General features: G+C 38.6%; 1 protein-coding gene across 2 annotated transcripts in view; it reads left to right on the top strand.

Moving 5' to 3' along the window:
* Positions 1-2,015: 2,015 nt before the first annotated feature.
* Positions 2,016-27,992, top strand: part of crfb1 (cytokine receptor family member b1) — a 31,455-nt gene continuing 5,478 nt past the window's right edge. Inside the window, exons 1-7 of one of the 2 annotated variants that reach the window (XM_057851802.1) lie at positions 2,016-2,191; positions 2,379-2,471; positions 2,583-2,703; positions 8,581-8,750; positions 10,694-10,863; positions 12,247-12,400; positions 21,895-22,025. In XM_057851802.1, coding sequence (XP_057707785.1) covers position 2,191; positions 2,379-2,471; positions 2,583-2,703; positions 8,581-8,750; positions 10,694-10,863; positions 12,247-12,400; positions 21,895-22,025 — 840 coding nt within the window. In that variant the 5' untranslated portion in view covers positions 2,016-2,190. Of the gene's footprint in view, positions 2,472-2,582; positions 2,704-8,580; positions 8,751-10,693; positions 10,864-12,246; positions 12,401-21,894; positions 22,026-27,992 lie in introns of both variants that reach the window. The other variant, XM_057851803.1, reaches the window with a different exon arrangement.

Raw genomic sequence — 27,992 nt, 5'->3', positions numbered from 1 at the left:
ATGATAAAGTATATCAGTTTGAAAATTAATTGTTTTGTTTCAACTAAATATAGGTTTAACATAATTTGAAAAACATTTAATGGCGTACCGCACGCAGGCTATTTTTAGACCGTGGCGTCGCATCGTAAAGCGGAAGTAAAGCCGAAGTGGGACATTATAGACCCGCCCTCGCATAGACCCAATGTAAAAAGTGCTACTTTTCTCCGGTAATCTTTCAAAAACGAACATGCCGATCACGCATTGCTGTTTTGGAACTTGTAGAAACGACTCTAGACATCACGACACATGAAGGATGTTTTCTTCATACGTTTCCGGAAACCAAAAACTCGAGAGGAAAAAATGTGAAGACCGAATCAACTTGCGCGAACTTCAACACCAGCTCGGCGAATCCATTCAAGTTTCATATGCAATAAACATTATGTTGGGTTGGCATGGTCTTTCAGAGGACAAAGAGGTAAGCCATTTTTATATTTTTAACATTTTTTTAGCGTAACGTTGGGCCGTACTGCTTCTGTCTGACAATGAATGACCTGAAAAGAATTACAATGGTATCTGACTGCCACTGTTACCGTTTCTGTTATATATATTTAAAAAAATACTTTAGTAAGGGGAAAGTGTAAATAAATTATACGATTAAGATGTGTTATCAATGAAAACATTAAATTTGTTCGTTGGCTGCCACTGAGTAGCATTTGCGATCGCTACACAAAGCTAACTAAATTACCCCCAAGAACGGTAAGAGACGTAGGACAACCAGAGGATATCTAAGAAAGACAGGGCTGATGGTAAAGGATAGCTTGTTGAAACAGGAGAATGTCATTGTCAGTCGCGTCGATGAAAAAGCTAAAGCTATGCTTAGGTCGGCTCGTTTTTTTCAGTCTTTTTCAGCGTTCGACGCTAAAGCCATCTCTTTAACTGAACATTTTAATGTTCTTCCACATCCTTGCCAGTGAATTTGGCACCAGGCACATCATTTTCGAAGAGAATTGGTAGGTTTAACTCTGTAAACATCTCCTTCGTACACGATTTCCATTCATTTCCTATTAGGGACAAGCGGTTACTTGTCCTTACTTAGCAACAGTAGCTAATGTCATGAATATTAATGAGCGGAAGTGACGTGTTGCTTGCGGTACGCCATTCTCTTTTCACTTGTTTTACACAACGTCCCAACTTCATTGAAGTTGTATTCTTATGTACTGAAAGAATACATATTTTAAATGAAAATACTTTTTTGTTTCAACTACATTTGAGGTACCATTTAAACTTTACATTTAAAAGGTTAACTAACGTTAACTGAAGTTAACTGTTGTCAATTTTAATTCACTAATTTGTTTCAAAAGATAACTTACACAAGTCTGACGGTGTGTTTAGTCTACACGCTGTCGCCATCTACTTGTCACCAAGAACAACGATCATTCTGGTGACAAACTCCAGTAATGCAAAACAAAACAAAAAAATCAAGCTGAAATTTATTGTTGGCGGTTGGTTTATATTTTTAAACACAAAAATCAAACAAGAAGAGTTTTTTCGTTTGTTTATTTGTTTCCAAACATTATACCCTGTATCTTAAAGAGACATGGGCTCACCATGCAGTACTTTAATTGAGTTGTTTCGACATTGAATTCTCTAAACAATGGAAAGTTTTCAGTTTCGAGATTTTCGCCCAGTGGTTATTAATTTTACTTGAAAAATCAACCACATCCGAAGTCTGTTTAGAACATGGAAACCACCGAATGACGTTTGAAAAGCGCCCGCTTAACAATTGACAGTTTGACACAACAAAGCCGGAAAATAATATAGAGAGGGTTTTATTGTTCATTAAATAGAAATATTTTAGCCATTCTTGTTCACTTTTTATACAATTTTACATCAAAATGTGTATAATATTTAATTGCGGTGCGTAACATTCATTATTTCTAATGTGAACAAAGAATGTTTTCCTATCGTAGCTTTTACTTTGAAAGGCTTCCAGAAAATGGTCGGGTTGGTAGAGACGGGAAATTGATTCACTTCAGGATGTGACAGCAAAGGAAACACTTTTATTGTAAGAACGTGACAGCCAGATGTTTTCACACCGCTAACCTTGAATGCACGGTATTTTTTTTAACAGCAACATTAGTTTAGCAACGAATTAAGCAACTGCTGAATTACTATTTGGAAAGACGGAAGTACCAGGTTGACAAGAAACCGAGTGAGTGGAAATTGATCAGCTTTTTAGCAAGTCTAGCATTACCCTTGAAGTAATTGATAATACTAACGCACTGTAGAGTAGTATATTCCCTAAAAGGGTAGGGAATATAGCACAACTATACCACACGAAATATCTTAACGTATATAACATACCCCGCCTTTTTGCCCTTTTTTGGACAAATAAACAGTGCATTTCATCACTCACCACGATAGAATAAACATAAATGGCAAGATGAACTGGCCCTCAAGTCATCTAAATCTGATTTTCCTACTTGACTCTGGTGAGTAAATTATAAGCTTCCAATCTACTATACAGCAGTTAACGTCTTTGTTGTGCAACTCAATGTTCTATCAACTTCAAACCTCGCCATACCCCCTTACGTTTTGCACAGTGCTTGGTGTCCTCCTTCCACCAGCTAACTTGTCGGTTAAATCAGTGAATTTCCTTCACATCGTGCATTGGGATCCGGGGCCTGACACCCCACCAGGAGTACAGTACAAGATCTTTCAGAGGTAACTTCATCATTTTCTCACAACTCAAGATAACTAAAACGCAGGCCGGTAGTTTCACTATCTGTTCGGAGAATTTGAAACGCGAGCATTTCAGATTCTCTCTTTTAATTGCCATTGGAAGCAATTAACATGATAAGGCAAACTTCAGTGAGGTACAATCTCAATTCTTTTGATTAAACTCTCACCAGCAACATAACAGCTTGGTCAGTAAATTCAGAGTAGGAAGATGCATGAACCAAAAGCTGTGCAGGTGGTACAAGTAATTAAAGAAAAAATGATAACAAATGTGTTAAAAAGTGCAATCTTGTGAGTAGGAATCTCCTGATTGCATATTTTTTGCATCCGAGTCTGACGCACCTGATTTTGTAGATCTGCGAGTCCCGATCCGATACCTCAGCACAGTGGCGTTATTAAGCCTATTTTAGGGGGGCTTAAGAATGAATAATTTGGTGTTGTTTTATTAAAAAAAAAAAAACTATATATATATATATATATATATATATATATATATATATATATATATATGTATATATATTTATATTTATATGTGTGTTATAAAACATGCTGACATATTCACTATGAAGTTGCCAGGATATTCGTTTGAATCAGTAATCATATAAACTTTTATGATTAACTTAAACATGATCATAAATCTGTCAGTTTCCCCCTTACTTCATAGAGTAAGGTAGAGAGCCCTTTCAGACGCTATCCAATCCATTCCACTTATTCATATAGAGAACGCCCACATCTCTGAAAATGCAGTCCGCGTTTTCCCTGTTACCTTGCTCGCAGTCTGTAGACTCGGTACTGCCGCCGTGTGTGTGTACCTCTGACGCACACAGAGCAAAGTATGAATAGATAGATGAAGGATGGACATAAGGTTTTTCAAGAAAGCCAGTATTTATCACTGCTGGTACAAACTGTTAGTTAGCTCCAGCTAACAGCAGAAAGTCCCATGTAATTAATAAACCAAATGCACCGTGTTTGACAAATAAAAACTTGGCTTGCACACTACAGACAATATCTGCGTACGTCTTATCTTTGTTGCTTTGCACTCAAAACATCTCAGCTTTAAAATAACGCAGCTACTTAGTTGCTGCTAGCTAGATAGTCTGAAATGCATTGTGAATGTCCTACTAAAGTTAAGTGTGCACTCTTTTTACCACTATCTTTGGGGTCATTTCCATCTGGAGCATCAGCTGTGTTTCTCACTTTACGCATAGATGAGCACAAGAGCTGAGCTTATTCACATATGATTGTCATCTTCTTTCGGTCTTAGTTCTTTCTTACAAAACTATCTGATATAAACTAGGCATGTCCATATAGCAATACCGGAAAAAAAAAAAAAATATATACTCTAACGCCGTTATTAACAACACCGATTGTTTCCTTACGTGTGCAAATTATGATTAAATTCAAATTTTTACAAACTTGTTTGGTTTTTAGTTCTTACCAGATGTTTTTACCGCCTTATGCAGGATAATCTGCGTATTGCCTTGTGGACAGATGGCAGCGACACTTGGCCTCTGAGGGTTACACGGGGTTAGGGTTTAAAAATCCTACAGTGCTGGCCAAACGTGTTGGCACCCCTGCAAAAACACAAAAGAGAATGGGAAAAAATTAAATCATTATCATTTTACACAAACTCCAAAAATGGGCTGGATAAAATAATTGGCACCCTCAGCCTAATACTTGGTAGCACAACCTTTAGACAAAATAACTGCGAACAACCGCTCCCGGTATCCATCAATGAGTTTCTTACAATCCTCTGCTGGAATTTTAGACCGTTCTTCTTTGGCCAACTGCTCCAGGTGTCTGAGATTTGAAGGGTGCCTGCTTTGCCTTCTCCAAACTGCCATTTTCAGATCTCTCCACAGGTGTTCTATGGGATTCAGGTCAGGACTTATTGCTGGCCACTTTAGAAGTCTCCAGTGCTTTCTCTCAAACCATTTTCTAGTGTTTTTTGAAGTTGTGTATTTGGTCATTGTCTTGCTGGAAGACCCATGACTAGGCCTGTTGCGATAACAAATTTTAATGTGCGATAATTATTCTCATAAATTATTGCGATATGCGATATTATTGCGCCCCCCCCCCCAATTTTTTTTTTAACCAATTTACAATAACACAGTGAGAATACAGTATATATTAATAGATCAAGTACACCCATTTAAACGCAATAAATATTTACTCTTAAATTCAAAAATACTTTTTAAGAAATCACAACTAAAAACAAGACCATGCCTATTAAGTAAAAAACAACAGTATTGTTACCACACAGAAACACAGAATAAATCAAATGTGTTTATAAAAAAAAAAAAAAAAAAATTGCACTTAATAACTTAAGCATTTAGGCAAATGAAAACTTTTCCCGTCATAGCTCCTGCAATGGTGTTCCATAGGGATGCAACGATACAGTTAAGTCACTGTTTGGTACGATTTTTGATATGGGGGACACGATTTTCGATCCGATTCAATACATTTAATGCTCTGTAAAAAGATTAACAATTATATTTTTTGTTTGGGTTTTTTTTTTTTTTTTTTTTTTTTTTTTTGTGCTAACGAGCAAAAATTAAATTGCCATCATATAAACATGCATTTTAGTGCATAATATTTACGTGCTTACTTCTTACTGATCTGAAAAAAATTTGTATAAAAGTGCTAAGAACAATCTTTACTGTTTGTAAAGTGAGGAAGGCAACACTGCTGATTGCTACAGCTCTCTTAGCAGCTGGGTTTACAACATGAGCAAGACATCCTATTTGTGGTCCGAATCCATCTGTGTCACGTACTGAATTAACAATATTTGCAACATTATCTATAGTCACTGGTATGGATTGATCTGGCCTTCTTAACTTCCATTCAGTCATGACAGTTTAGAATTCATCGATGTAGTATATGGACTACGTGTCCCATAATCACTCTGGGCTCACGTAGCCAATGGCATGGGCCGTAGCACATCTAGTTTGCCATTTCATGATATCTAGTGTGTGCGCGCATTAAAAAAGTTAGCAAGCGCCGCTGAAGTCACGTCTGCTCATTACTACACAAAACCAGCATATGACAATCGACTTTCATAAACAGGACGAGTTTGAAGCACAGCGCTCTTAATTTAATTCAGCCCTTCGTTGTCAAAGCGAGGTTGTTTGTAGCAGCCAAGTCGGTAACAATGTTTTGGCGGACTTCGTTGTAAATATCCGGCGTTGTGCCGAAAAATAGCCTCCCCGCGTGAAATGTCACTCCTGACGGGAGCGCCCACACGTCAACAACACCGGCGCGCCGAAGATGGTCCACAGTCACTCCGGAGCACTGACGCGGCCGGTATACGTTGAAGAATAGGATATAATGGGAACGATTGGCTCCGGCGCTAGTTTTTGCCAGACCTGGAACGAAGATGCATTTTGCGCAGTTGGTAACGAGGAATCCGAACTATTAACAGCACGTCTGCCGCTGTGCACGCGAGGCGATAAATCGCAGCGGAAAAATTACCACCTTCATTTTTATTTATCGCGCGATAAATGGAATTATTGCATATTGCGACAGGCTTACCCATGACCTCTGAGGAAGACCCATCTTTCTCACACTGGGCACTACATTATGCTGCAAAATTTGTTTGTAGTCTTCATAATGCCATGCACAACATCAAGCAGTCCAGTGCCAGATGTAGCAAAGCAACCCCACATAATACGGGAACCACCACCATGTTCAACTGTGGGGACTGTGTTCTTTTCTTTGAAGGCCTCGTTTTTTTTCCTGTAAACTCTATGTTGATGCCTTTCCCCACAAAGCTCTACTTTTGTCTCATCTGACAGGAGAACATGTTTCCAAAACATTTTTGGCTTTCTCAGGTAAGTTTTGGCAAGCTCTTTTTTTATGTCTCTGGGTCAGAAGTGGGGTCTTTCTGGGTATCCTACCACAGAGTCCCTTTATATTCAGACGCCGAAGGATTGTACGTGTTGACACTGTTGTACCCTCAGACTGCAGGACAGCTTGAACTTGTTTGGATGTTAGTAGAGGTTCTTTGTCCACCATCCGCAGAATCTTTTCTTGAAATCTTGTCAATTTTTCTTTTCCGTCTACATCCAGGGATGTTAGCTACAGCACCATGGGCTTTACACTTATTGATGACACTGCGCACGGTAGACACCGGAACATTCAGGTCTTTGGAGATGGACTTGTAGCCTTGATATTGACCATGCTTCCTCACAATTTTGCTTCTCAAGTCCTCAGACAGTTCTTCGGTCTTCTTTCCTCCATGCTCAATGTGGTACACGTAAGGACACAAGAAATAGGTCGAGTCAACTTTACTCCATTATAACTGGCTACACATGTGATTTAGTTATTGCCACCACCTGTTATGTGGCACAGGTAAGTAACAGGTGCTGTTAATTACACAAATTAGAGAAGTGTCACATGATTTTTCAAAGGGTGCAAATACTTTTGTCCAGCCCATTTTTGGAATTTTGATAATGATTTTTTTCCCATTCTATTTTGTGTTTTTTTTTTTCATTGCAAGCCAACTCAAAAAAGATATTACTATCCAAGCATTTGTAATTGTAATCATTTTCTGGGAGAAATTGAGCACCACACCCTCCCGTGAGGTTTCAGAATCGTCACCTTTCAAACTCCATTTCTCAAGCCTCCAGGCTTGTAAACCAATGCCAATGAAAAGGGCAGTAATCAGCAAATAATAACATTTTTTTTTTTTTTTCATTATCTATGCATGTCTATTTTTCTGCCTTTCGGTTTGCAGTTTTTCGGCCAGGTATTTCCAATATTCGTTTTCAGCCAAGACTTTTGCTTTTGGTACATCCCTATTTTTTTTTTTTTTTAACTTATATGTATCATAAATTAAATACCCAATCCTTTTCGCCCAATTCCGATTCTCTGTAAAATGGCCTGGTCGGCCCGATTTCCAGTCACGTGATTGGATTAGGACATCCCTAATATGAATTAATTTACTCAGCAATGATTTAATCCAAGTTAAAAATACATGTATACACATTACTGTATTTCTTTGCACATCAGTTGTGCAGCACAAAAAAGGTTGCAGACAAATTGGTATTACAAATATCTTCTCTACAGTGATCATGTAGTGTATTAAAAGTGATTTTGATAAACGCACTTCTATTCTTTCCATCACCATAAAAAACTCAGTTTGCACACATTGCAGTCGCAAACTGAACTCTCATTCCACGAAGGCTGCATTAAACAATTATTTTTACAGTTGCTTAATCACTCATTTTTAAGCATTGTCGAGTAATCGGATCAAATATATAACATGTTGTCGTGACCACTGTTGTTATATAGCCATCACTAGCTTTCACTTTTAAGTGTTCCAGGTATGTGCACAATATAAATACATAATTAAGTTCATAGTGCATTAAACGCAATTATTTACTTATTTATTAAACTTCTCAGCATGTAACAGTATTTCTGAAATGTTCATAAATAACGCACTTTAAATTCAAGGTGTCATTATGGCCTTAACATTTTAGCTGTAAATGTTAAAATTACATTGCAACCAAAAACTATGCATAAATATAATGTGAATTTTTTTGTTGTTGTTTAATGATTCTTGTTTATGTTAACCTCCATATAACTACGTATGGCAATTGGGAAAGTTTTCATTTGCAATAGCCGTTTACCAGGCATATACTGTGTCGATCCAATGAAACAAACATTGGCACTTTTTTACATCCATGTGTTTGCCTTGCTGTGTACAATGGTGCAAAGTCATTTTGGAACTACATGATATAGTATATAAGAAAAAAAAAAGGTGTTTTTGTAAAGTTGCTGACTGTTAAATTGTGACATGACGGAGGTGAACCGCATCACAATGAGAAAGTGCAATGTTAAAATTGTCTTCGTTTTCTTTAGGTTAAGTGGAGAATCAGTGACTCAATCAAGGAATGACTACATCACAACTGCAACATCTTTGCAGCTGAAGTTGGACAAGTACAACAAGTATCATTTGCGTGTCCGAGCATTCTACAATGGGACTTGGTCTCCTGATTCTCAAGAAGTCCACTTCACCCCTTTTCAACAAAGTATGTCAGCATCAGTCTTTTTTTTTCCCTGCCTTGCATCTCGAATTCAAGCGGTAAATGTTATCCCTCACTGTGGCTGAAATTATCAGTGTTTAGTATTTAATTAGTAAATAATATGTAATGTGTAAATTATTACTCTCAGACATCGAAATGCCTTACATTTCATATTATACTCTAAGTAATTAGTTATACAGTGATCCCTTGCTACTTCGCGCTTCAAACTTTGTGCCCTCATTCCATCGCATTTTTTTTTTTTTTTCAATTAAAAAAATTAATAAATACAGTCTTTTATAGAGCCCTCCCGATCTTATCACGTAGTCTCTCACTCTCCCTCCTGATGATTTTCATGGTCAGGCAGTGCACTGGAGTTGCTTGTTAAAGATTCTTCTCTGAAAAACTGCTCAAGTCACATGTATCGGGCATGAACAGCTGTTTTCAAGTCCAGCCAGCCAGCCACAAATTCTCTGTAGGATTCAGGTCTGGGCTTTGACTCTGCCAGTTCAGAACATTTTCCTGGTTGTTTTTTTTTTAACCATTTCTCTGTAGCTTTTGCAGTATGCTTTGGATCATAATCTTGCTGGAAAATAAATTGTCTCCCAAGCCGTAGTTCTCTTGCAGACTGAAGATTGTCCCCCAGGACTTTGGTGCCTTTTGCAGCATTCATCCCGCCGTCGATCTTTACAAGCCTTTCAGGTCCGGCTGCTGAGAAACATCTCCACAGCATGATGCTGCCACTACTGCTTCACAGTGGGAATGGTGTTTTCGATGATGTGCGGAACTGAGATTTTACCTCACTGGCCTTTGCCTGTCATGCAGCCCCATATCATTAATGAATGTGGAAATTTGCATGTTTTGTCTTCAGAAATCTCACTGCAACGGCACCAAACAAAAGGCCTCATCACCTTGGTCAAAGCGGATTCGTGATTCATCACTGAATATGACTTTCATCCAGTCATCCACAGTCCATGATTTTGTTTCCTTTGCCCATTGTAACCTTGTTTTTAACTTTTTAGGTGTTAGTGATGTCTTTTGTCAGGAAGGTTCTTACAGTTCGATCGCAGACATTGACTTCAGTCTCCACCCATTTGTTTCTCATTTGTTTTGTTGTGCTTTTTCTGTTTTCAAGATATTGCTTTGAGTCTTGTGTCTTAACGCTCCGATGCCTGTGTCTACCAGTATGCCTGCCTTGAACAACCTTCCCATGTTGTTTGTACTTGGTTTAAAGATAGCTGACTCTGAACAACCAACATCTTTTGCAACACCACATGATGATTGACCTTCTCTAAGAAGTTTGATATTAAAAATTTACAGGGTGATTTCATAATTTTTCCTTTGGCTTGGTCTAAAAACGTAACTGTTACCGATTACTAGAGGTGTGCAAAATTTCCGATTATTTGCCATTCTGCCGTGGAAGATTCGAGCACGATTCACAAACATCCAAATTCAGATTACTGAAATATGCCACGCTAAGCGGAACTAAAATACAGTCGGCACACTCTTCGGGACACACTGAGGAACGGACTGAGAGTAAACATCATGCTCAAAACACAGCTCTGGCTCAACTCATGCCGCTAGTTAAAAAAAAACAATAATACCTGACTGCGGCAGACAGCCGCTACAAACTACACCCACATAATGCTACGGTAGATATCACATGAATAAAGAACTAGATGCGAAATGACAGCCTCGGCGACATTAGCAGCACGTGTATAGAAAACTAAATGCGAAATGACAGACTCGCCGGCGTCAGGAAACTGACGCTATCTTAAAGCAGTAGACTTCTCTCGAAGGCTGTTGTTGCGAACCTTCCGAGCGAACCTAATTAACTTTTTATCTAAAATACTCCTAAATCGGCAAAATCCTGGTCTAGGTCTAAATCTAGGTTCACTGACTCGGGGGGAAAAAACTGCTATTATCATAACTGTAATGTTCTCTGTTCCTAGCCATTATAGGTCCACCCAAAGTAATCTTGACTGAATGTGACAACTGCATTCAAATCAACATATCACTTCCAAAAGCTGAAAATGGCTCAGGGATTAAAAACAACGACATCCTGGCCTTCTACAAAGCTACAAAGTTCAGAGTCTTGTGGAAACAAGATAACAAAATTAAGGTAAGGGATCAACTCAAGTCAAATCCATTATAATCGTTCATTTGTTTCAGAATATCTTTGTTTCAAACTCAATAATTTGAAATACTTCTAAAAAAAGAATATATTAATTTGATTAGACTTTAAAACTGCAGTGATAAAACCTCTTCTTAAAAAAAAAAAAAAAACACAAAAAAACTAATCTGAATCTAAGAATTTTCTCCAGCTAAATGTGGGGAAGACAGAAATGATGATTTTTGGGCCCAAAAAAACGAAAAATGAAAGATGAGCACGCACCTTGGCACAATGTCACTTAGAGCTACAAATCAAGTCAGAAATCTTAGCGTAATTATTGACTCAGACCTAAAATTTGATAGCCATCTAAAGTCTGTCACTAAATCTGCTTAGTACCACCTAAACAATATAGCCAGTATTAAGGGGCTTCTGACTAAACAAGACATGGAAAAACGTATGCATGCATTCATTTTCAATTGATTGGACTACTGCAACGGTATATTTACAAGTGTGGAAAAAAAAAAAAATCAGTCAGGAAACTGAAGCTAGTACAAAATGCTGCTGCCAGAGTCCAAATAAAAGTTTGAAATTGAATTGAAACTGGACCACAGTACACCGGTTTTGAAATCGTTACACTGGCTTCCAGTGAGTCAAAGGATAGACTATAAAATACTACTGCTCGTCAACAAAACATTTAATAGCCTAGGACCAAAATACGTACATGCTTGATTTGTTGGGTCCCTATGAAGCATGTAGACCCCTAAAGTCTTCTGGAACCGGTCTCCTCTATGTTCCAAGAACAAGAACTAAGCAGGTTGAGGCAGCATTTAGTTATTATGCTCCTCACCCCATGGCACTGGTCACCTGAAAGTCTGAAGTGTGGTCAAACTGTTCGCGCCTTTAAATCAGGGCTGAAAACACTTTTGTTCATCACAGCATAATCATAACTGTCCACCTTATATACTTCAAATTGCTAGCTATTCGCTTTTTATTCTTTTGGCGGTTTATTCCCATTTCCGATTTAAGTAATTATTATTTTATTCTTTACTCTTGGGGATTTAATGTGATTTTTATGTATAATTTTATTTCCTGTTTCAATTGTCTTTGTTTTAACTTAATTTTGATTTAATGTGATTCATACAAATCATTTTATCTCTGCTCGTGGATCTTCATGTGATATAAAGCACTTTGAATTGCCGTGTGTTGAATTGTGCAATACATATAAATTTGCCTTGCCTTGATTAGCCGCAATTAAAATTTAACAAAATGATTAGCAGGTATAAGGTACCATACATTTTTCATGTTCCCTAATATTGTTGGAAATGGATGTTCACCATGTGACTTAATGCTTTATTCATTTATTCATCCACTATTTATCTGTTTGATCTGCAGGATTACAGAACTGAAAACAAGAGTTTTACTGTTTACAACTTGGAAAAAGGCAAAGAGTACTGTGTAAAGATTGAAATTGAGATTACCATAAATAAAAATACTGTGCCATCAACCTGGAAATGCATCATCACAAGTACTACAAATTTCAACAGCGGTAAGGTGAACCATGAAGTATACATGTATTACAGTCTGTATGTTGCTGGGACACTTGAACATCTTCAGATTTGGAAAGTTAATAAAACGCTGCGAATGTAGGGGTTACCGCACCCCACCAACCCCGGATTGGCTGGGACGGCCCCCGTGCGGCATTTCCACTCTGCAGGACTAGCCAGCGTCTGAGTGGGTTCACGCATAACTGGGTGCAATTAGACACATTCAAGTAGAGATATTGTCGGTGCCAGGATTAGCGATCAGATAGCATAGAATAGGATCTCAACATAGCCACACGTAGAGGTGATTTACATTATACTTAGTTCCCCACCTCACATTGCTGAAATGTGTACGCTCCACACCGTCGAATCACACTCCTTTTGACTCACCTTCCCTCCTCTTTCTCCTCGGTAATCAGGCCCCCCACATGGTGTCCACGGGTCAATATAATTAGATAACGATAGCACCACAATGTTCACAGGTAGCATCGGCGTGCAACAATGTATTTTTTGTTGTTTTTTGTTCTTCTCCTCTTCTGTCTGCTTCCTTCCTTTCTATCTCCCCCAAACCCCTTCCTGTTTGCTGATCTCTTTTCATAAATAAAACATAATGAACCACCACAATGGGAGCACAGTGATCCCTCGCTACTTTGTGCCCATGTCCATCGCGGATTTTGTTTCAATTAGAAAATAGAGTATTTTATAGAGATGTCCCGATCCGATCACGTACAGCCTATCACCTCTCCCTCCTGCTGCTTTTCTTGCTCACCAACCAGCTGCTTTTTAAAGTTAACGATGAGTGGCAGCTCTGAAGCTTGGGAGAAAGGCGCCAAATGCATGAGCTCGTTGAGGTTGTCAAACACAAGCGGTAGTTTGCTGTTGTGACTCATTAGCCACGTTTACATGCTGACTTTTATTCATACCGATTCAAATCATTCCGAATGGAAATTTCAGATCAGCTGTTTACATGTCACTTCATCTATTCCGATCCAGCGTTTACATGTGTCTGCCTTTATTCCGAAAGGACGTTTGACAACTGCCGTCTGATATGCGCAGATTAATCAAAACAAAGCGTCACGTTGCAAAACATGGAGATCGATCGTCAGAGTGCTGCTGTTTTGCTCTTTTGCCTTGTAGTAGCCGGTTTTCAGCGTTTTCCACCGGTTTCTAATCTGGTAACGCTCCGGTCTATTCCGGCTTCGTGTAACCTCTCGTGAACTTTTTTAAATAGTTCACTGTTCCTCGTTTTACGCCCGTCTAAGCGAGCAATTATATTCAATTCTTTTAAAGTTTGAATTAAATACAAACTTTCCGCCGGACTCCAATTAGGTGCGCTGTGCTTGGCAGCCATGTTGCAAGTGACGTCACCACGTCAGTACGGAGCATGTGCAGAAAGAACGCAACCAGACACCATTCCGCTTCCCTGTTTACATGATATAATTTTACTTCTAATCGGTTTGGGAAAAGGAATATTCCACCCCTGTGAAACGGAATGAAATTCCATTCGGTTTGGGCCTTTTCATTCCGAATGAGGTGTTTATATGGAACACATTTATTCGGTTTGAACATCTAAACCGATTGTAATTGGAATATTTGGCTCCATGTAAACGTGGCTAATGTGTGTGTGTGTGTGTGTGTGGGGGGGGGGGGGGGGGCGTGCGTGCGTGCGTGCAAATAAGCAGCGTGAGCGGATTTGAGTGGACCCACTCAATGAGGCATTTTGCCACGTTATTCTTATTTAAAAATAATTTGATGGGACGTAACATGCTTAAAATAAAATGTATTTAAATTATACTATATTATATTATATACTATACTGTAAAAAGGGGAAACATGTTTTATCTGTATCTTTCCAAAAGAAAATCTGAATGAATACATTGAACATGCCCCAAATTGTTTTTTTTTTTTTTTTTTTTTTTTTATGTAAATGGTAAATGGTGTTATACTTACAGTGCCTTGCAAAAGTATTCGGCCCCCTTGAACCTTGCAAACCTTCGCCACATTTCAGGCTTCAAAAATAAAGATATAACATTTTAATTTTTTGTCAAGATTCAACAAGTGGGACACAATTGTGAAGTGGAACAAAATTTATTGGATAATTTAAACTTTTTTAACAAATAAACTGAAAAGTGGGGCGTGCAATATTATTCGGCCCCTCTACTTTCAAGGGGGCTTTTCCACCTTTCAAGGAGCTCCGCCTTTACTTGCTGGTTTCTTTCATCGCGGGCGGGGAAGTGGGGTCGGTCCCTCCTTTGACCGCGAAAACGAGGGATCATTGTATATCAAACTCCCATGCGATACATAAAAACTGTTCAGACTAAGCAGCTGAATAGGACGGGTAATTTTAAAACATTCTCAATTGGGCTTTAAAGATAAGGAAACTCACAATATGATTCGTATCATGATTCTTGTTAAACAAATATTTTTTTTTTAAATGTGAAAAATATTTTACTTAAATTACATTGATGAATACTACGACTTTATTCTTGTACTGTTTGTTCGAGTATGAGAATAAAGTCGGAGTATTAGTATGAGAATAAGACTGAGTATTAATATGTGATACTTTAACTGGCAGTTATAACGATGTATTGATATAAATCCTTCTATTGACAATAATATGATGTAGATGTTGGTTTATTCGACAAACAAAAAGACTACGAGTTATGGCTTGGGTGAAGTTCAAACTATAAAATTCAGTAAATTACTCCCTGAGGTGACAGTGGGACTTTATGTACCGTAAGCAACAGAGGTGTGCGAAACGGTTCTTAGATTATTCACGATTCAGCCGTGGAAGAGTCGAGAACGATTGACAAACATCCAAATTCTGAATATTGAAATATGCCAAGTAAAGCAGAACTGAAACACAGACAGCACGGTCTTCAGGACGCAATGAGGAACGGACTGAGAGTAAACATCATGCTCAACTCATGCCGCTAGATAAAAAAACAATAATACCTGACTGCGGCAGACATCTGCTACAAACAACGCCCACATATAGCCACGGTAGATCACATCATTCACATGTATATAGAACTAGATGCGAAATGACAGACTCGACCGCTGTAGCACATGAAAGGAAAACTAGATGCGAAATGACAGAATCGCCGGCGCTAGTAAACAGCCGCCATCTCAAAGCGGTAGACGTCTCTGGAAGGATGTTGGATTGAAGCTTCCGAGCAAACCTAATTAACTTTTTATCTAAAATACTCCCTAAATCGGCAAAATCTTGACTCAAATCTATCTTTACATGATGAAACCATAGACTTCATAACTTATTCACATGACACTGGAAACGGGCCGATTCGTAGGGGGCCTATTTTCAGAAACTTCAAATTCAAATATTTTCATAACCAAAGCTGCTACCGACTTTAAACCAAAACAGGCACCTACCTTAGCCATATACGAGTCTCCATGAACAGCGGCATCAAAAAATTCAAAGTCGTTCTCTTATAAAATCCCGATTAATTAATTTTTATGTAAGTATAACACAACTTAAAATGGCTATAGAAGTCTCAGATTTTTCACTAGATGCACAAAAATCACCAAATGCACAGATCATCACCTATATTTTCAGGATCCACAGCAATATTTAGAATATCATAGTCAATATCAAATCAAGTTTTTGACCAAATAGCAACTTAATTTTTTGTTTCATTTACTGCAAGTTTTCAACAGCTAATAATCACTCAATTTAACATCAGAAACATACTTGAGGAAAACATGCAGAATAAATAATGAATAATATGTAAATAGATTATTGATCAATTCTATAGACAATCACAACTTATTATAGAATAAAATAGCCTTTTATAATCATTATACACTATATACTGGTAGCGAATGAGGCTAGCGGCCGCCTGGCGTAAACAGAGCTTTTCTGGAGAAAATTCTTGTGAATAAATGCTTAAATCCCCGAATTCGTCATAGATATGGACGTAAAACGGTCTCGATTCTTGATTAAAAGTAAACTATGAGGCTAGTCAGTTACGAAAATTAGCCACCTCCATGTGTAAACAAAGAAAATTCCGGTGAATAAAAGGTTTCAATCACGCATGCATGGAATGAAAAATATAATATTTACCATGAATCCTCGAACAAATCACTCCTGAGACAATCCTTCCCATTTGTACGTGGTACATCTTTCGTAGTTAAATCCAGTCGTAAGTAAATCCAAGCTTTTTAAATCCGACATGAGCGTGTGCCGTCTTCGGCTATTACTAAATGAAGCTCTGCCCCCTCTGATAAGGCGTTATGCAAAGAATGACGAAGTGCCACGTCAATAGTAATGAAGTCTATGATGATACAGTTTTCAAACATTTACATGTCGAAAGTAGGCAGAAGGGAAATTATGGAATAACGGGAGCAATTTTAACAATTTTAACGGTTGATTCACAACATTAAATTAATTGAATGGAGTTTATTTTATATACTATTTTGAACTGTTAACTTGATACTGAAATAGTTTAACACTGAGAGGATTTTTGTTCAATTTTTCTAACTAATGTATGAAACATTAAAAGCAGCTATTTGGGGCGGCATCAATAAAATTTTTTAAAAAATAATAAAAAATAGTAACCAACAGATTGCTGCTAAACTTTTTTTGCTAGAATAGTGTCTGTTAACTCATTAGCTGCCACTGGTGGTGTTAGGCTTCCAATTCATTTTGACAGGGAGGTGGCGAATGACTATGGGTTGCTTCCTGTTTATTTTGAGGGACTTAAGGGGTCGCTGCCGGTTCATTTAGGCAGGGGTGTCAAACTCATTTTGGTTCGCAGGCCACATTTATGGCAGTAACAGCTCATGTGAACCGGGTTGGTTTCTATTTGACAAAATAATTTAACTCACTTGCCGCCACTGACAGCGCTCGATATTCGCCCCCCCTTTTCAAAATGGATTTGACGTCGAGGACCGTCAGTAGTAGTAGTGTATCGGTCGCGAACGATTCGTTCTTTTTGAACGAATTGTTTGGGTGAACGAGACCGAACTAATCACCATCTGCACTGATTCGTTCTATGAGGTTGGTGCTTGTTCGCTGCGAGGGAGGGCGTGAGCAAGCGGCAGCGTCTTCTGACATCGCACACGACCAATCAGACGCCAGCCTCATCGCGGGCAGGGGAGGGAGCGGAAAAAGAATCTGGGCATCTGTCACTCACTTCCACGTGTAGCCAATAAGCAGCCAGCCTGCAGGCAGGAGGGCAAGACTGAATTATGTCACTTCCCGTTCAGTGACTCGGTCCTCCGGTGTAGGTGCACTATCCTATTCCCCTCACTATCCACTCGCGGGGGCCTGCACTTGTCAGTGACGTTCCTTATTCTCGCTATATGTTTATACAACTTTAACATTTGTTAATAATACGCTCTGCGTAGAGTATCATCCATCGCTTTTCCTTTTTAAATGGGCACTTTTAAGCGAACGCAAGAAGTAACAACGGGAACATTTTTAAACAGGCATTTCACGGGACAGCATTTCCTCGGCAAATTATATAGCTTATATGGCGAGAGCGAGTGGATAGTGAGGGGAAGAGGATAGTGAACCTACACCGGAGGCTCCGGTTCCTAACCTAGCTTGCTGCTAACTTGACTTTGCAGTAATGCGGTGAACGAGTCAAAAAATGAAAGGAAATGACTTTGTCACATATTTGTTAACCCTTTAACACCGAACGTGTCGGCAGCGACGCGTTTACGCATATCGTCTTTGAAGCTTCGTCACGCTGTAATTACATCACCCACGTGCTGCTGGTTGGTCTCGTTTGAAAGTGCGGAAGTTGATGTCCACACTAGTTTTTATTTGAAGTCAATCGGCCAAGAAAAACGGGAGATAATGTCATTTGAATTTTATAGTTTTATTGCACTCATAAATATACATTAAAACGCTGCATGGACCATGTATCCATCTCCATATTGTCATCATTTCTTGTCCTTTTTCAAAAGCGAAAGCTGCACAATGTACTACTTATCCCAAGAGTCGTTGTGATGTCAGGAAGGACGAACCGAATGTGATCATTTTTAATAAATTTCCGAGCGAGGCGCCAACTATTGAAAGGGAGGCGTGCAAAGCAAGCAGCGGCCGGTGTTGTGCCGAAAAATAGCCGCCCCGCGTGAAATGTCCCCCCTGACGGAACGCTTGTTTAAAACGCATTATTTGAGCGTTTTTTTTATTTTATTCATTTGTTTATTTATTTCATTATTGAGCGCCCGCACGTCAATTTTACAAACAGCTTTTTCTTACCAATCGATGGACATGGAAATGATTTTCTTGTGCCGTGAATATGTATTATTTTACTCTGCTTGAACTAATAAATGTCATACCTGTGTGATTGTCATTAGGATATGGTCGTGAAAACCTGTAGACTAATACATTTCTGTTGAAAGATGGTTATGTGGCCCAATCCAAGATTTGTTACTAAAATACAGTACTAGTATTTTGTGTAATTTATTTATTTAAAACTGATTTTACAGACGTAAATCCATTACCGTAATGCGTCCATGAAAACATTTGATGTTTTCACCTCAATAAAGCGTTATAAATAAGCGTTCCCGTCAGGGGGGACGTTTCACGCGGGGCGGCTATTTTTCGGCACAACACCGGTGTCGTGCCGAAAAATGCACAACACCGGTTGGTTTGAGCGAGCGACTTTGAAACGTGCAGAATGAATCTAAAACTACATTTAGCACAAGCTAATGCATTATTTCATTAACTCAAGGAAGAGGATGAGTCGTATTTGTTGTTGTTTTCCTCTGGTGAATCGGCGTCTCGGCGAGTAGAAGTGACAATAGAGCGCAAACGGCGAAAGAGTAGGCTGTGTGACGTTGTGTGTGACGCAGCTCCGTGACCCGTTCAAGAAGAAGCTTTATTGAGTGCGCAAAAAAAAAAAAAAAAAAACTTTATTGGGTCACATGCCTGAAAAATCCAAGAAATTGAACTACTTGTCAATATTTTTTAAAATACTTTTTTTAATGTTATATATATTTTTTCTTCACTATAATATTTTCAATTTTTATGTAGATGTGTGTGCGAGAAGCTTGATTGCATGTACGTATATACTTTTGATAAGGTGATGGGTACAACACGTAACTTCACAAAGAGATATCTTCCAAACCCTTTTTGTGTTAGATGATATATACACATTTTTTTCTCACTATTTTGCACACTATATAGCCTGTTTTGACCATAGTATGTGTAAAGGCCAAAAACGCCTATGACCACACCTGCTGTTTGTGTTGAATTGTCAAACATAAAACTATTCAATCTTATTTTTTTCTATTGAATGTTTATCCTAACAAGTTGAATAAATATTATCAAGCTTCAAAACGGTTGGTCGAGCATGTTTGGTTGTCAATGGCACGTCAACTTTACAAATTTTGAAAAAAGATTTTGGGATTTTTTTTGTCTTTTTGGGTCCAAAATGTGGATTATAATTGGTCAGTGAAGAAAACAACAGTTTAGACATGAAGTTCAAGGTGTCCTGAAAAAAGGGACCCAATTTGGCGATTGTAAACAATTTTTTCTTTGAAATATAAAGGCAACATCAAATGCATTCAAATTCGGCCAAAATGCGCTTAGGTGTTAAAGGGTTAATGTGGAGCCTATCAAATGCTGCTCAAACAGACAAAAACACCACACAAATCTAGCGAGCATGGTTTAGTGTACTACTTTTCTCAACAGACTCGGGACTACATATAATGACATACTATCAAATTTACAGTAGTAAAGACTTTCGCGGGTAGCTACGAGGCAAGCAAAAGCTGAGCTGCGGTCACGTGGCGGCAGTGCGGGGGGAGAAAACTGTCATTGTATGGAGGCTTCACGGCAGCGATATTTACGTCATATGTGCACAGAAAAAAAGAATATTTAGTATGATCACCATAATACTGATTTGCAATGAAACTGTATATACATGTCAATTTTTTCCGACTGTTTTATTTTCTTTCGTGTCAGAGCGTGTCGGGTGTTAGTTGGTTTGACAAATTATGTCCATCCGTCCATCATGTGCTACTCAAGCGCCCAAAAACAACGCACGCGAACATGGGAGATGTCGCAATATGTCTACATTTTTCTTAACAGACTAATGAGAGTAGAAAGGCAACTTCGTAAAGAGCAAACAATTATTTCTCGTCCGCATTTGACGATCTGAGATGAGGGGATGACAGGGGAGCTGACCGGATTATTTTATTTGTTAATACCAGTGCAAAAATTCAATACGATCATCTTAATACTGATTTGCAATTAAACTGTCAAATATCAAAATGTAGTATTGTTTTTATTTCAGAGCAGCATCATTTGACAACTAACTATTTACACTGTAGTTTTAACAATAGTGACCAAAAATAATAGTGATGAGCATAAAAACTAAAATACAACAGAGCGAGAGGTAAATATGATGTGTTGGTCGTTCCATATTTAGAAATTAAACTTTCGATTTATTTTTATTTTCATGACAGCAAGCATGCCGCGTTGGCTGGTAGCAGCAGCATTGTATATGTGATCAAGATCATGCTAAAGAAAGTCCATGCGTCCCCGACCCCAAACCCCCACTCCCCCCACAAAAGGAAAATGTTTAACCGTGTCCTAAATCGAAATGCAAGCACGAGCCATGACTTTGATCCCATTGAACTAGGACAGACGACGCGGAAGTTCTCCCTCGCTTTTGCAGCAGCGGGAGGGAGACGAGGCTGTTTGTGAAAGCAGAATGATATCGCCTGTCACTCATTTCTGAAACTACGACGAGTGGTCAATGAGGAGCCTGTGTGCAAGAGAGGGAGGGACCAAGCAATGTCACTTCCCGTTCAGTTATACTGCGAAGCGGTCTTTGGTGATTCGTTTGGCAACGTCACTTCCCGTTCACTAACCGAACGATTCATTTGGGCGGGGAGGGATATGAGGGGGGCGAACGATTCGTTGAACGATTTGTTTGAACATATTTTTTTACTGAACGAACTGGAATGGATTCGTTTACTCAAGTGTGAATTGGACGTCTATCATTGTCATTGGCAGGCAATGAGTTTATTGCGTCACTCCCGTCGCTGTTGGGCAGAACAAGCGTACATTTGACACGTGTTTTAGGGTATTTACAGGTTACTTCATTTTCATTTTGAGTCACTTCCCTTCAGTAACCCAAAATCAACAGGAATTGGCCCGTAAATGTCACAAAATCAACAGGAAGTGACCCATAAATTTGTCAGATTCATATTGTATTGTGAGGTACTCAGAGGTTCCTACCTCTAGCTGATATTATTTAGAACAGAACTGTGTATGTGCTTTGCTTGATGTTTTATGACTTCCAACATTCTGGTTCTGTCACTGAAAGTAAGCAGTTCATAGCTAGTGCTGATTTGTTACAGCTATGATAATCCTTGGCCTGGCAAAGAATTGTCATTTTATTGGCTTACTACATGGCAATATTTTCAAACACCCACATGTTATGCAATATATTTTTGGGAGTTTTGTAGGAAAACATTGTTGGTCAAGATGTTCAAGAGTGTTTTTGTTTTTCCACAGTACCCGTTTTGCTCAGTGGAGCTGCTTTTCTTCTGATTTTTATCATTGGTGCCCTGATGACGTTGACATATTTTCTCTACTACACTGGATTCATTGGTAAACTTCAAGTGTTTCTCCCAACAGCGCTAATTGTAAGTATAAGAGTGTAATGCAATTTGTGTTTTAATGATCAGATGCTGTAAATTCGCTTACTATAGTACCCACGCTGCACACCCTTCAAAAGCCCTTTTTTTATTTTTTAAAAAATTTTTAATTTATTTTTTATTTTTTTAAACAGAGGGCTTAAGAAAAGGACCAACTTAAATAGCTTGAATTTTCAACATAAACTGTCTTATAGACCTGATAAAATGAGATCAAAGGTTAAAACTTAATGCAAAAAAATAATAATAATGAATGCTCACCTTTATCATCTAGAAAAGCAACCGGATATTTGACTCTGTATCAGTGGTGGATGAAGTAATCACTTTTTTCAATTAAGTACAGATACAGGTACAAACAATTACTTAAAGGTCAGCTGAAGAGCTTTTCGGATGAGCGTTTTACTTGGTTAAATTGGCCTGAATGCATCATTCGCTGTCTCAAAACTCACATTACCTAAAATGTTTTTGAATTGACGGCGTAGTTTTTGTGTTAGTGCCGTAGCAACACCTTAGCAACGAGAGAGGTTCCTCGCTGCCAGCTGCTACCTGATGACGTCATTTCCCCAAGACTTCGCCAGCACTTGATATGAATACCATGCTATCACCGCCATATATTGCAAACATTTTCTGGGTTTTACTCTCGAGATTTGTCATGCCATCTCGATGTGTAGCGATGAGTTGCTCACACGAAGGCACGAGACTCGATGAGTGGCCCAAAAATACCCTTCTTCTGCAAGGATTTGGACATCTTTTGTGGGAGACAAGAGGAATAACTTCTCCCTGGATCCTCGATTTCTATAGTCTTTGTTAACAACATTTCAGCGAAGATGTTAAGTTACGTGGACCCCAAAGCAGACAAAGAGAATAACTGTGCTAGTATTCAACGTTTATTTAATTTCGCACGAGGCTCGGAGCAGCACACCTGCACGCCGGGTCGTAGCTGTCAAAAGTTGATGGGTGGTCAGTCAGGCGAAGGTACAGCTCGGGATCAGGCACGAGGAATTCTGGGTTGGAACATGAAGTCAAATTAGCCGGGGGTGATACAATATAAGAAATACCTGAATGCTGGACGTGACTGACGGATATGCCATAAGTGTTAGTCTGGCGATAAGCGGCAACTAGGAGCAGGCTTATGAAGGTGGCTGATTGTGATAGGTCGCAGCTGTCATAGTTCCCTCGTCTGGCCTCCAGCCTGCAATCAGAGAGCCCTAACAGACTAGTCTAGGGCTACGTCTCCACTAGGACGGATAATGGCTTAAACGTGTAATTAGTTGGACTATACGGCATGTATGCCTATTATCCGGATTAGTTGTTAGATGGATAAAGTAGGCGGGTAATGTTACCCGCAACCTACGCGCCGCCTAATCTGGACCGCTGTCACCGTACAACATTCGTATACTCGGGAAGGGACGTCATGCAGTCACTGTTTACAGCATCGTAAACAATGGAGGTGGACGATCATGATGTGGCATTCCTGCTCTTTTCCACACATTTTTCTTGAAACTTCAAACTACGTCTCAATAATATGCTTAAATTCAGTGCCCGTTTGGGGTTCTCCCATCGCGGATGAGGTGGAGATGAGCGCTTTTTACAGAGCTCGTCTCCCGAGTTGTCTCCGATCAGCCAGCTGCTGGGCTGGCCTCTCCTCTCCCAACTCAATGCCGACCGAACATGAGTATTGTTTATAAAAATGCGTAGAGGAAAATTAAACCCCGAAAAGTGACCTGCGTGGTACCCCAGTCAAAGAGGTGCGTGATCAGTTTTTTTCCCTAGACATTTCTGCCTGTCAAAACTGTTGGCACTTCCAGGATCGGCACTTTTATGCACAAGCAGTCCTGGTTGCTGCTTCCAGAAAATATACGCAGCGCCACACCATATGCTTCTATTTGTTTTTTTCCAAGTGGTGAGAGCGCAACATAGCATTGATTGTAACATCCCAAGTAATGATGTCAGGCTTCCGCTGTTTTCTAAAGATTTATTTCAAGCACAACACGGCGCCTGCACGTAAAGCAGAGCGTGCTCGCCCTTCCACTCTTGCTCCTGTGTGTGATGCGTTTAATTGCGATCACAAAAAAACAGTGGTCAGAAAATAATGACAGTCTAGAAGGTGTAGTAATTTCGAAATTTGTCGCTGTCTAGGAATGAGTTTCCGTTTCAGAGGTAAACCGTGCAGGGGATGACGTAACACACGAGGCTTCTCTTTTTTTTACCCATGCGTAGTTTGCGCAAATGCAGGCGTACCTTGCAGAAGCGGGGAGGCCCTTAAACGAAGTGTGGACAGGTATAAAAATAGTCGGCAAAATACCCTGGAGAAAATTATCCGTCCTAGTGTAAACGTAGCCTAGCAGGATACAACGTAAGTAGAACCTTACTGACAATTTGATATGTTTATTACATGATCGCGACCTGTTTTTGTTGTTGTTTTGTTGTTGTTGCTTGCCTGTCATAAGACAGCTAACAGGTTGTCTATTCATGTCAATTTGATATAATTATTACTAGATCTACATAACTACTAGTCTTTTTTTTTGCAATTACTGATAATTATATCACACAATGACTGGGGAAAGATAGGTTCAGAGAAAAATCACAATGCTAGACCACTCTTTTGTGATGAGTATCGAGCTCCCGACCGGCGTCATCACAAACGTCTGCTGTGCCGAATAAATTGTTGTCATCTGACGCCTCAGGTTCAAACATGTAAGGTAGATAATCTTTCCTGGGAGCCTTTGCCATCGTTAGCGTCATGGAAGAGCGATCCTGAATGGTTACTTTCGGTGAAAATATCACTGATATCGTTGCTGCTGCTGTGCTTGCTGTGGATTGTCTTCAGTTGCGTTCAGGAATTTACGTCACACTTGGGAAGGGACTATTAACGGATTGCACAAAATCTAAAAAAACTAGGGCTGTCAAACGATTAAAATTTTTAATCGAGTTAATTACAGCTTAAAAATTAATTAATCGTAATTAATCGCAATTCAAACCATTTATAAAATATGCCATATTTTTCTGTAAATTATATATATATTCTGTAAAATAAATTGTTGGAATGGAAAGATTAGACACAAGATGGATATATACATTCAACATACGGTACAAAAGGACTGTAGTGGGCATTTCACTCTACTGTCATTTAAATCTGTCTATGCTGTCCTCACTCCGAAGCGTCTACTTTTTCCAAAGCTAGACAGCTAGTGAACGACGCCTTAATAATCAGACTTCTTCCTTTTTCATCTGATTTATTAATAAAATGGCCTCAAACCATTGTCCTCTTTAGACCGTCGTAAAACTACAAAAAAAAAGTACACAAGCATTGCATTAGCAACAACGTTAGCTTAGCACGCTACACAGGTTCACTAAACATGAACAAAAACCGTCTCATACAAAAAATATAACATTTCGCTTACTAACATAGTATGTACATTTTTTACAACAACCATACTTACGGACAAATCTTGTCCAAGGATCATATAAGCACAACATTATCAGCCCGAGACGTCGTGGAGCCATAATGAACTGGAAAGAAAACAATAAACCATGTCGCAAAGCGACCACAAGAGTTCGCTGTTGGACAGCACAAAATGTCTTGCTGTAAAACTTACCAAGAGGCAGAATACTTTCTGAGCGGGACATGTGCGTTAATTGCGTCAAATATTTTAACGTGATTAATTTAAAAAATTAATTACCGCGTGTTAACGCGATTATTTTGACAGCCCTAAAAAAAACGCAAATTATTCTCACAGTTACGCGTTAAAAATGACATGGTTGTTTTGACGAACTCGTCCAAAGTTTATATTTCGTAAAATTACATCGAAATCTGAAAAGCTCTTCAGCTGCTCTTTAAGTAAAAGAATATGTATCTAAGAAAAAAATCTATCAAGTACAAAACTTTAACATTTACAAGTAAAAAGTAAAAGTATTTTCTCCCGATGCAAAAATGTAATATACGTGTATGTATGTAAATATATATATATATGCATATATGTATAATACATATACATATCCATATATATATATATATATATATATATATATAGGGACCAGAGTCAATATTCAAAGAAAGAACCAGAAAATTCATTGACTGCTCAGTTTTAGTTAAAACCAAGGAGAAAAAACCAGCAATAAAATTGACTGCACTGTAAACAGAAGCTTAACAAGCTCAAAAACTCCAAAACTTAGCTTAGTGGTAGATACAAACAACTATCAGGTGCATACCTCCACAATAGAGTGGCAGTTTATATTGGTCATTATTTTGTTCACCTGCCTAATCTTGCTTGTACTCGTGTTGCTGTCTCTAGTTCTCATTTAGGGTATAGTTACACGGGGCTTATCGAAGCATGGAAACGAAACTAACAATTCACAATGAGGAAAAAACGAAAACAAACAAAAGTAACGTGTAACGCAGGCAACAATTTGAAAAGTAGTGGAGTAAAATGTACAGATACCTGCTGTAAAGTGTAGTGAAGTAACAGTAAAAAGTACTTCATATTTGTACCCAAGCAAAGTACAGATATACAAAAATGTACTTAAGTACAGTAACAAAGTCCACCACTGCTCTGTATTAGGATAGGACTTCCACTATCACTCGCTCTGTGCTGAATTGTTGCGTTTTGCTTGTGATGTTCTTAAAAAAATAGAAGTGACACAGAAGGCTTGAAAATCCCATACCAGCGACGCAACAGATACGAAATGCAAACACAGGCTGCACATTAACTACAACGTTTGCGTATTTGATACGGCTGCCATTAGTTAGTGCTGTGCTGGGTGTGGTACAATTGAGCCTTTACGATGAGATTGCAGTTTTCACTTCATCACTACTCTGGTTTGTATTCAGCATTTGTGTAGATATGTTTGGGTTACCTCTGTGAAGTTGGCCCCCTATCAGACGCAAATTTATAGAAAATGTATGTCATTCGTTTGTGCTAAGTTTGTGCTCTATTGTCCTGCTATAGTTTTTGAGATATTAACAATTCTTTTATAGGTAAATCTGAGGTCAACCAGCCCCCCCATTTTTTATTAAAAATGGATAAAATTGTGTCAAACATCCTTGTTTGTGCTGTGAAAATTTTCATTTGTGCTGCTATCATTTAAAAAAAAAATATGGTAATGTATATAAATCGATAGCAGCACAAACAAAAATTTATACAGGACAAACGTAGCATAAACGAATGGCTATGAACGAATGTCTATTTTGCAATAAATGCGGGCTGGTTGACGTCATCACTTGAAATTAATATCTCAATATCTAAAAATTCATTGCAGCACAAACATAGCACAAACAAATGACAAAATTTTTAGCCATTTTAATCACAATGGGGGGCTGGATGACGTCGGATTCAGCTCAAAAAGAATTTTTAATATGTCAAAAATGAGAGCAGCAATGTCATAATTTTTCTATGAATTTGCGTCTGATGGCGTCCAACTTCTCGGAGGTGTTTGGCTTTTACTGACATAAAACCAAAGTCATAGACTTCATAATGTATCGACGGGACGTGGGGCCGATAAATAGGGGGCCTGCATTGTTGGCTGACCAAGTGGAATCGCAACAACAAAGAGCTTTTTTCGTTGAAAATTCCTGTGAATAAATGCTTAAATCCCTAAATTCTTTATTGATATGGACGTAAAACAGTCTCAATTCTTGGTTAAAAGCAAAAAACGGGCAGTTAGCATTTATTTAACATAAATATGTCGACGTGCAATGCTACTCTGTTAGTGAATGTAGGTCACCTTATGTAAACAGAGCTTTTCCGGTGAAAATTCTTGTGAATAAATGCTTAAATCCCCGAAATAGATATGGGTTGGGCTGCAGCTATCGAATATTTTAGTAATCGAGTATTCGACTGAAAATTCCATCGATTAATCGAGTAATCGGATAAAACATTTTTTTAGGTAAAGAGCAAATGTAAATATAGATGAGAAAACAAGACATTCCATCTGCGTAAATTGAACCATTTTCAGTCA

This window comes from Corythoichthys intestinalis, chromosome 12 (genome assembly GCF_030265065.1).
Source record: "Corythoichthys intestinalis isolate RoL2023-P3 chromosome 12, ASM3026506v1, whole genome shotgun sequence".
Lineage (NCBI taxonomy): Eukaryota > Metazoa > Chordata > Actinopteri > Syngnathiformes > Syngnathidae > Corythoichthys > Corythoichthys intestinalis.
Note: the sequence above shows the minus strand (reverse complement) of the source record. Positions and strands in the feature narration are given on the sequence as shown.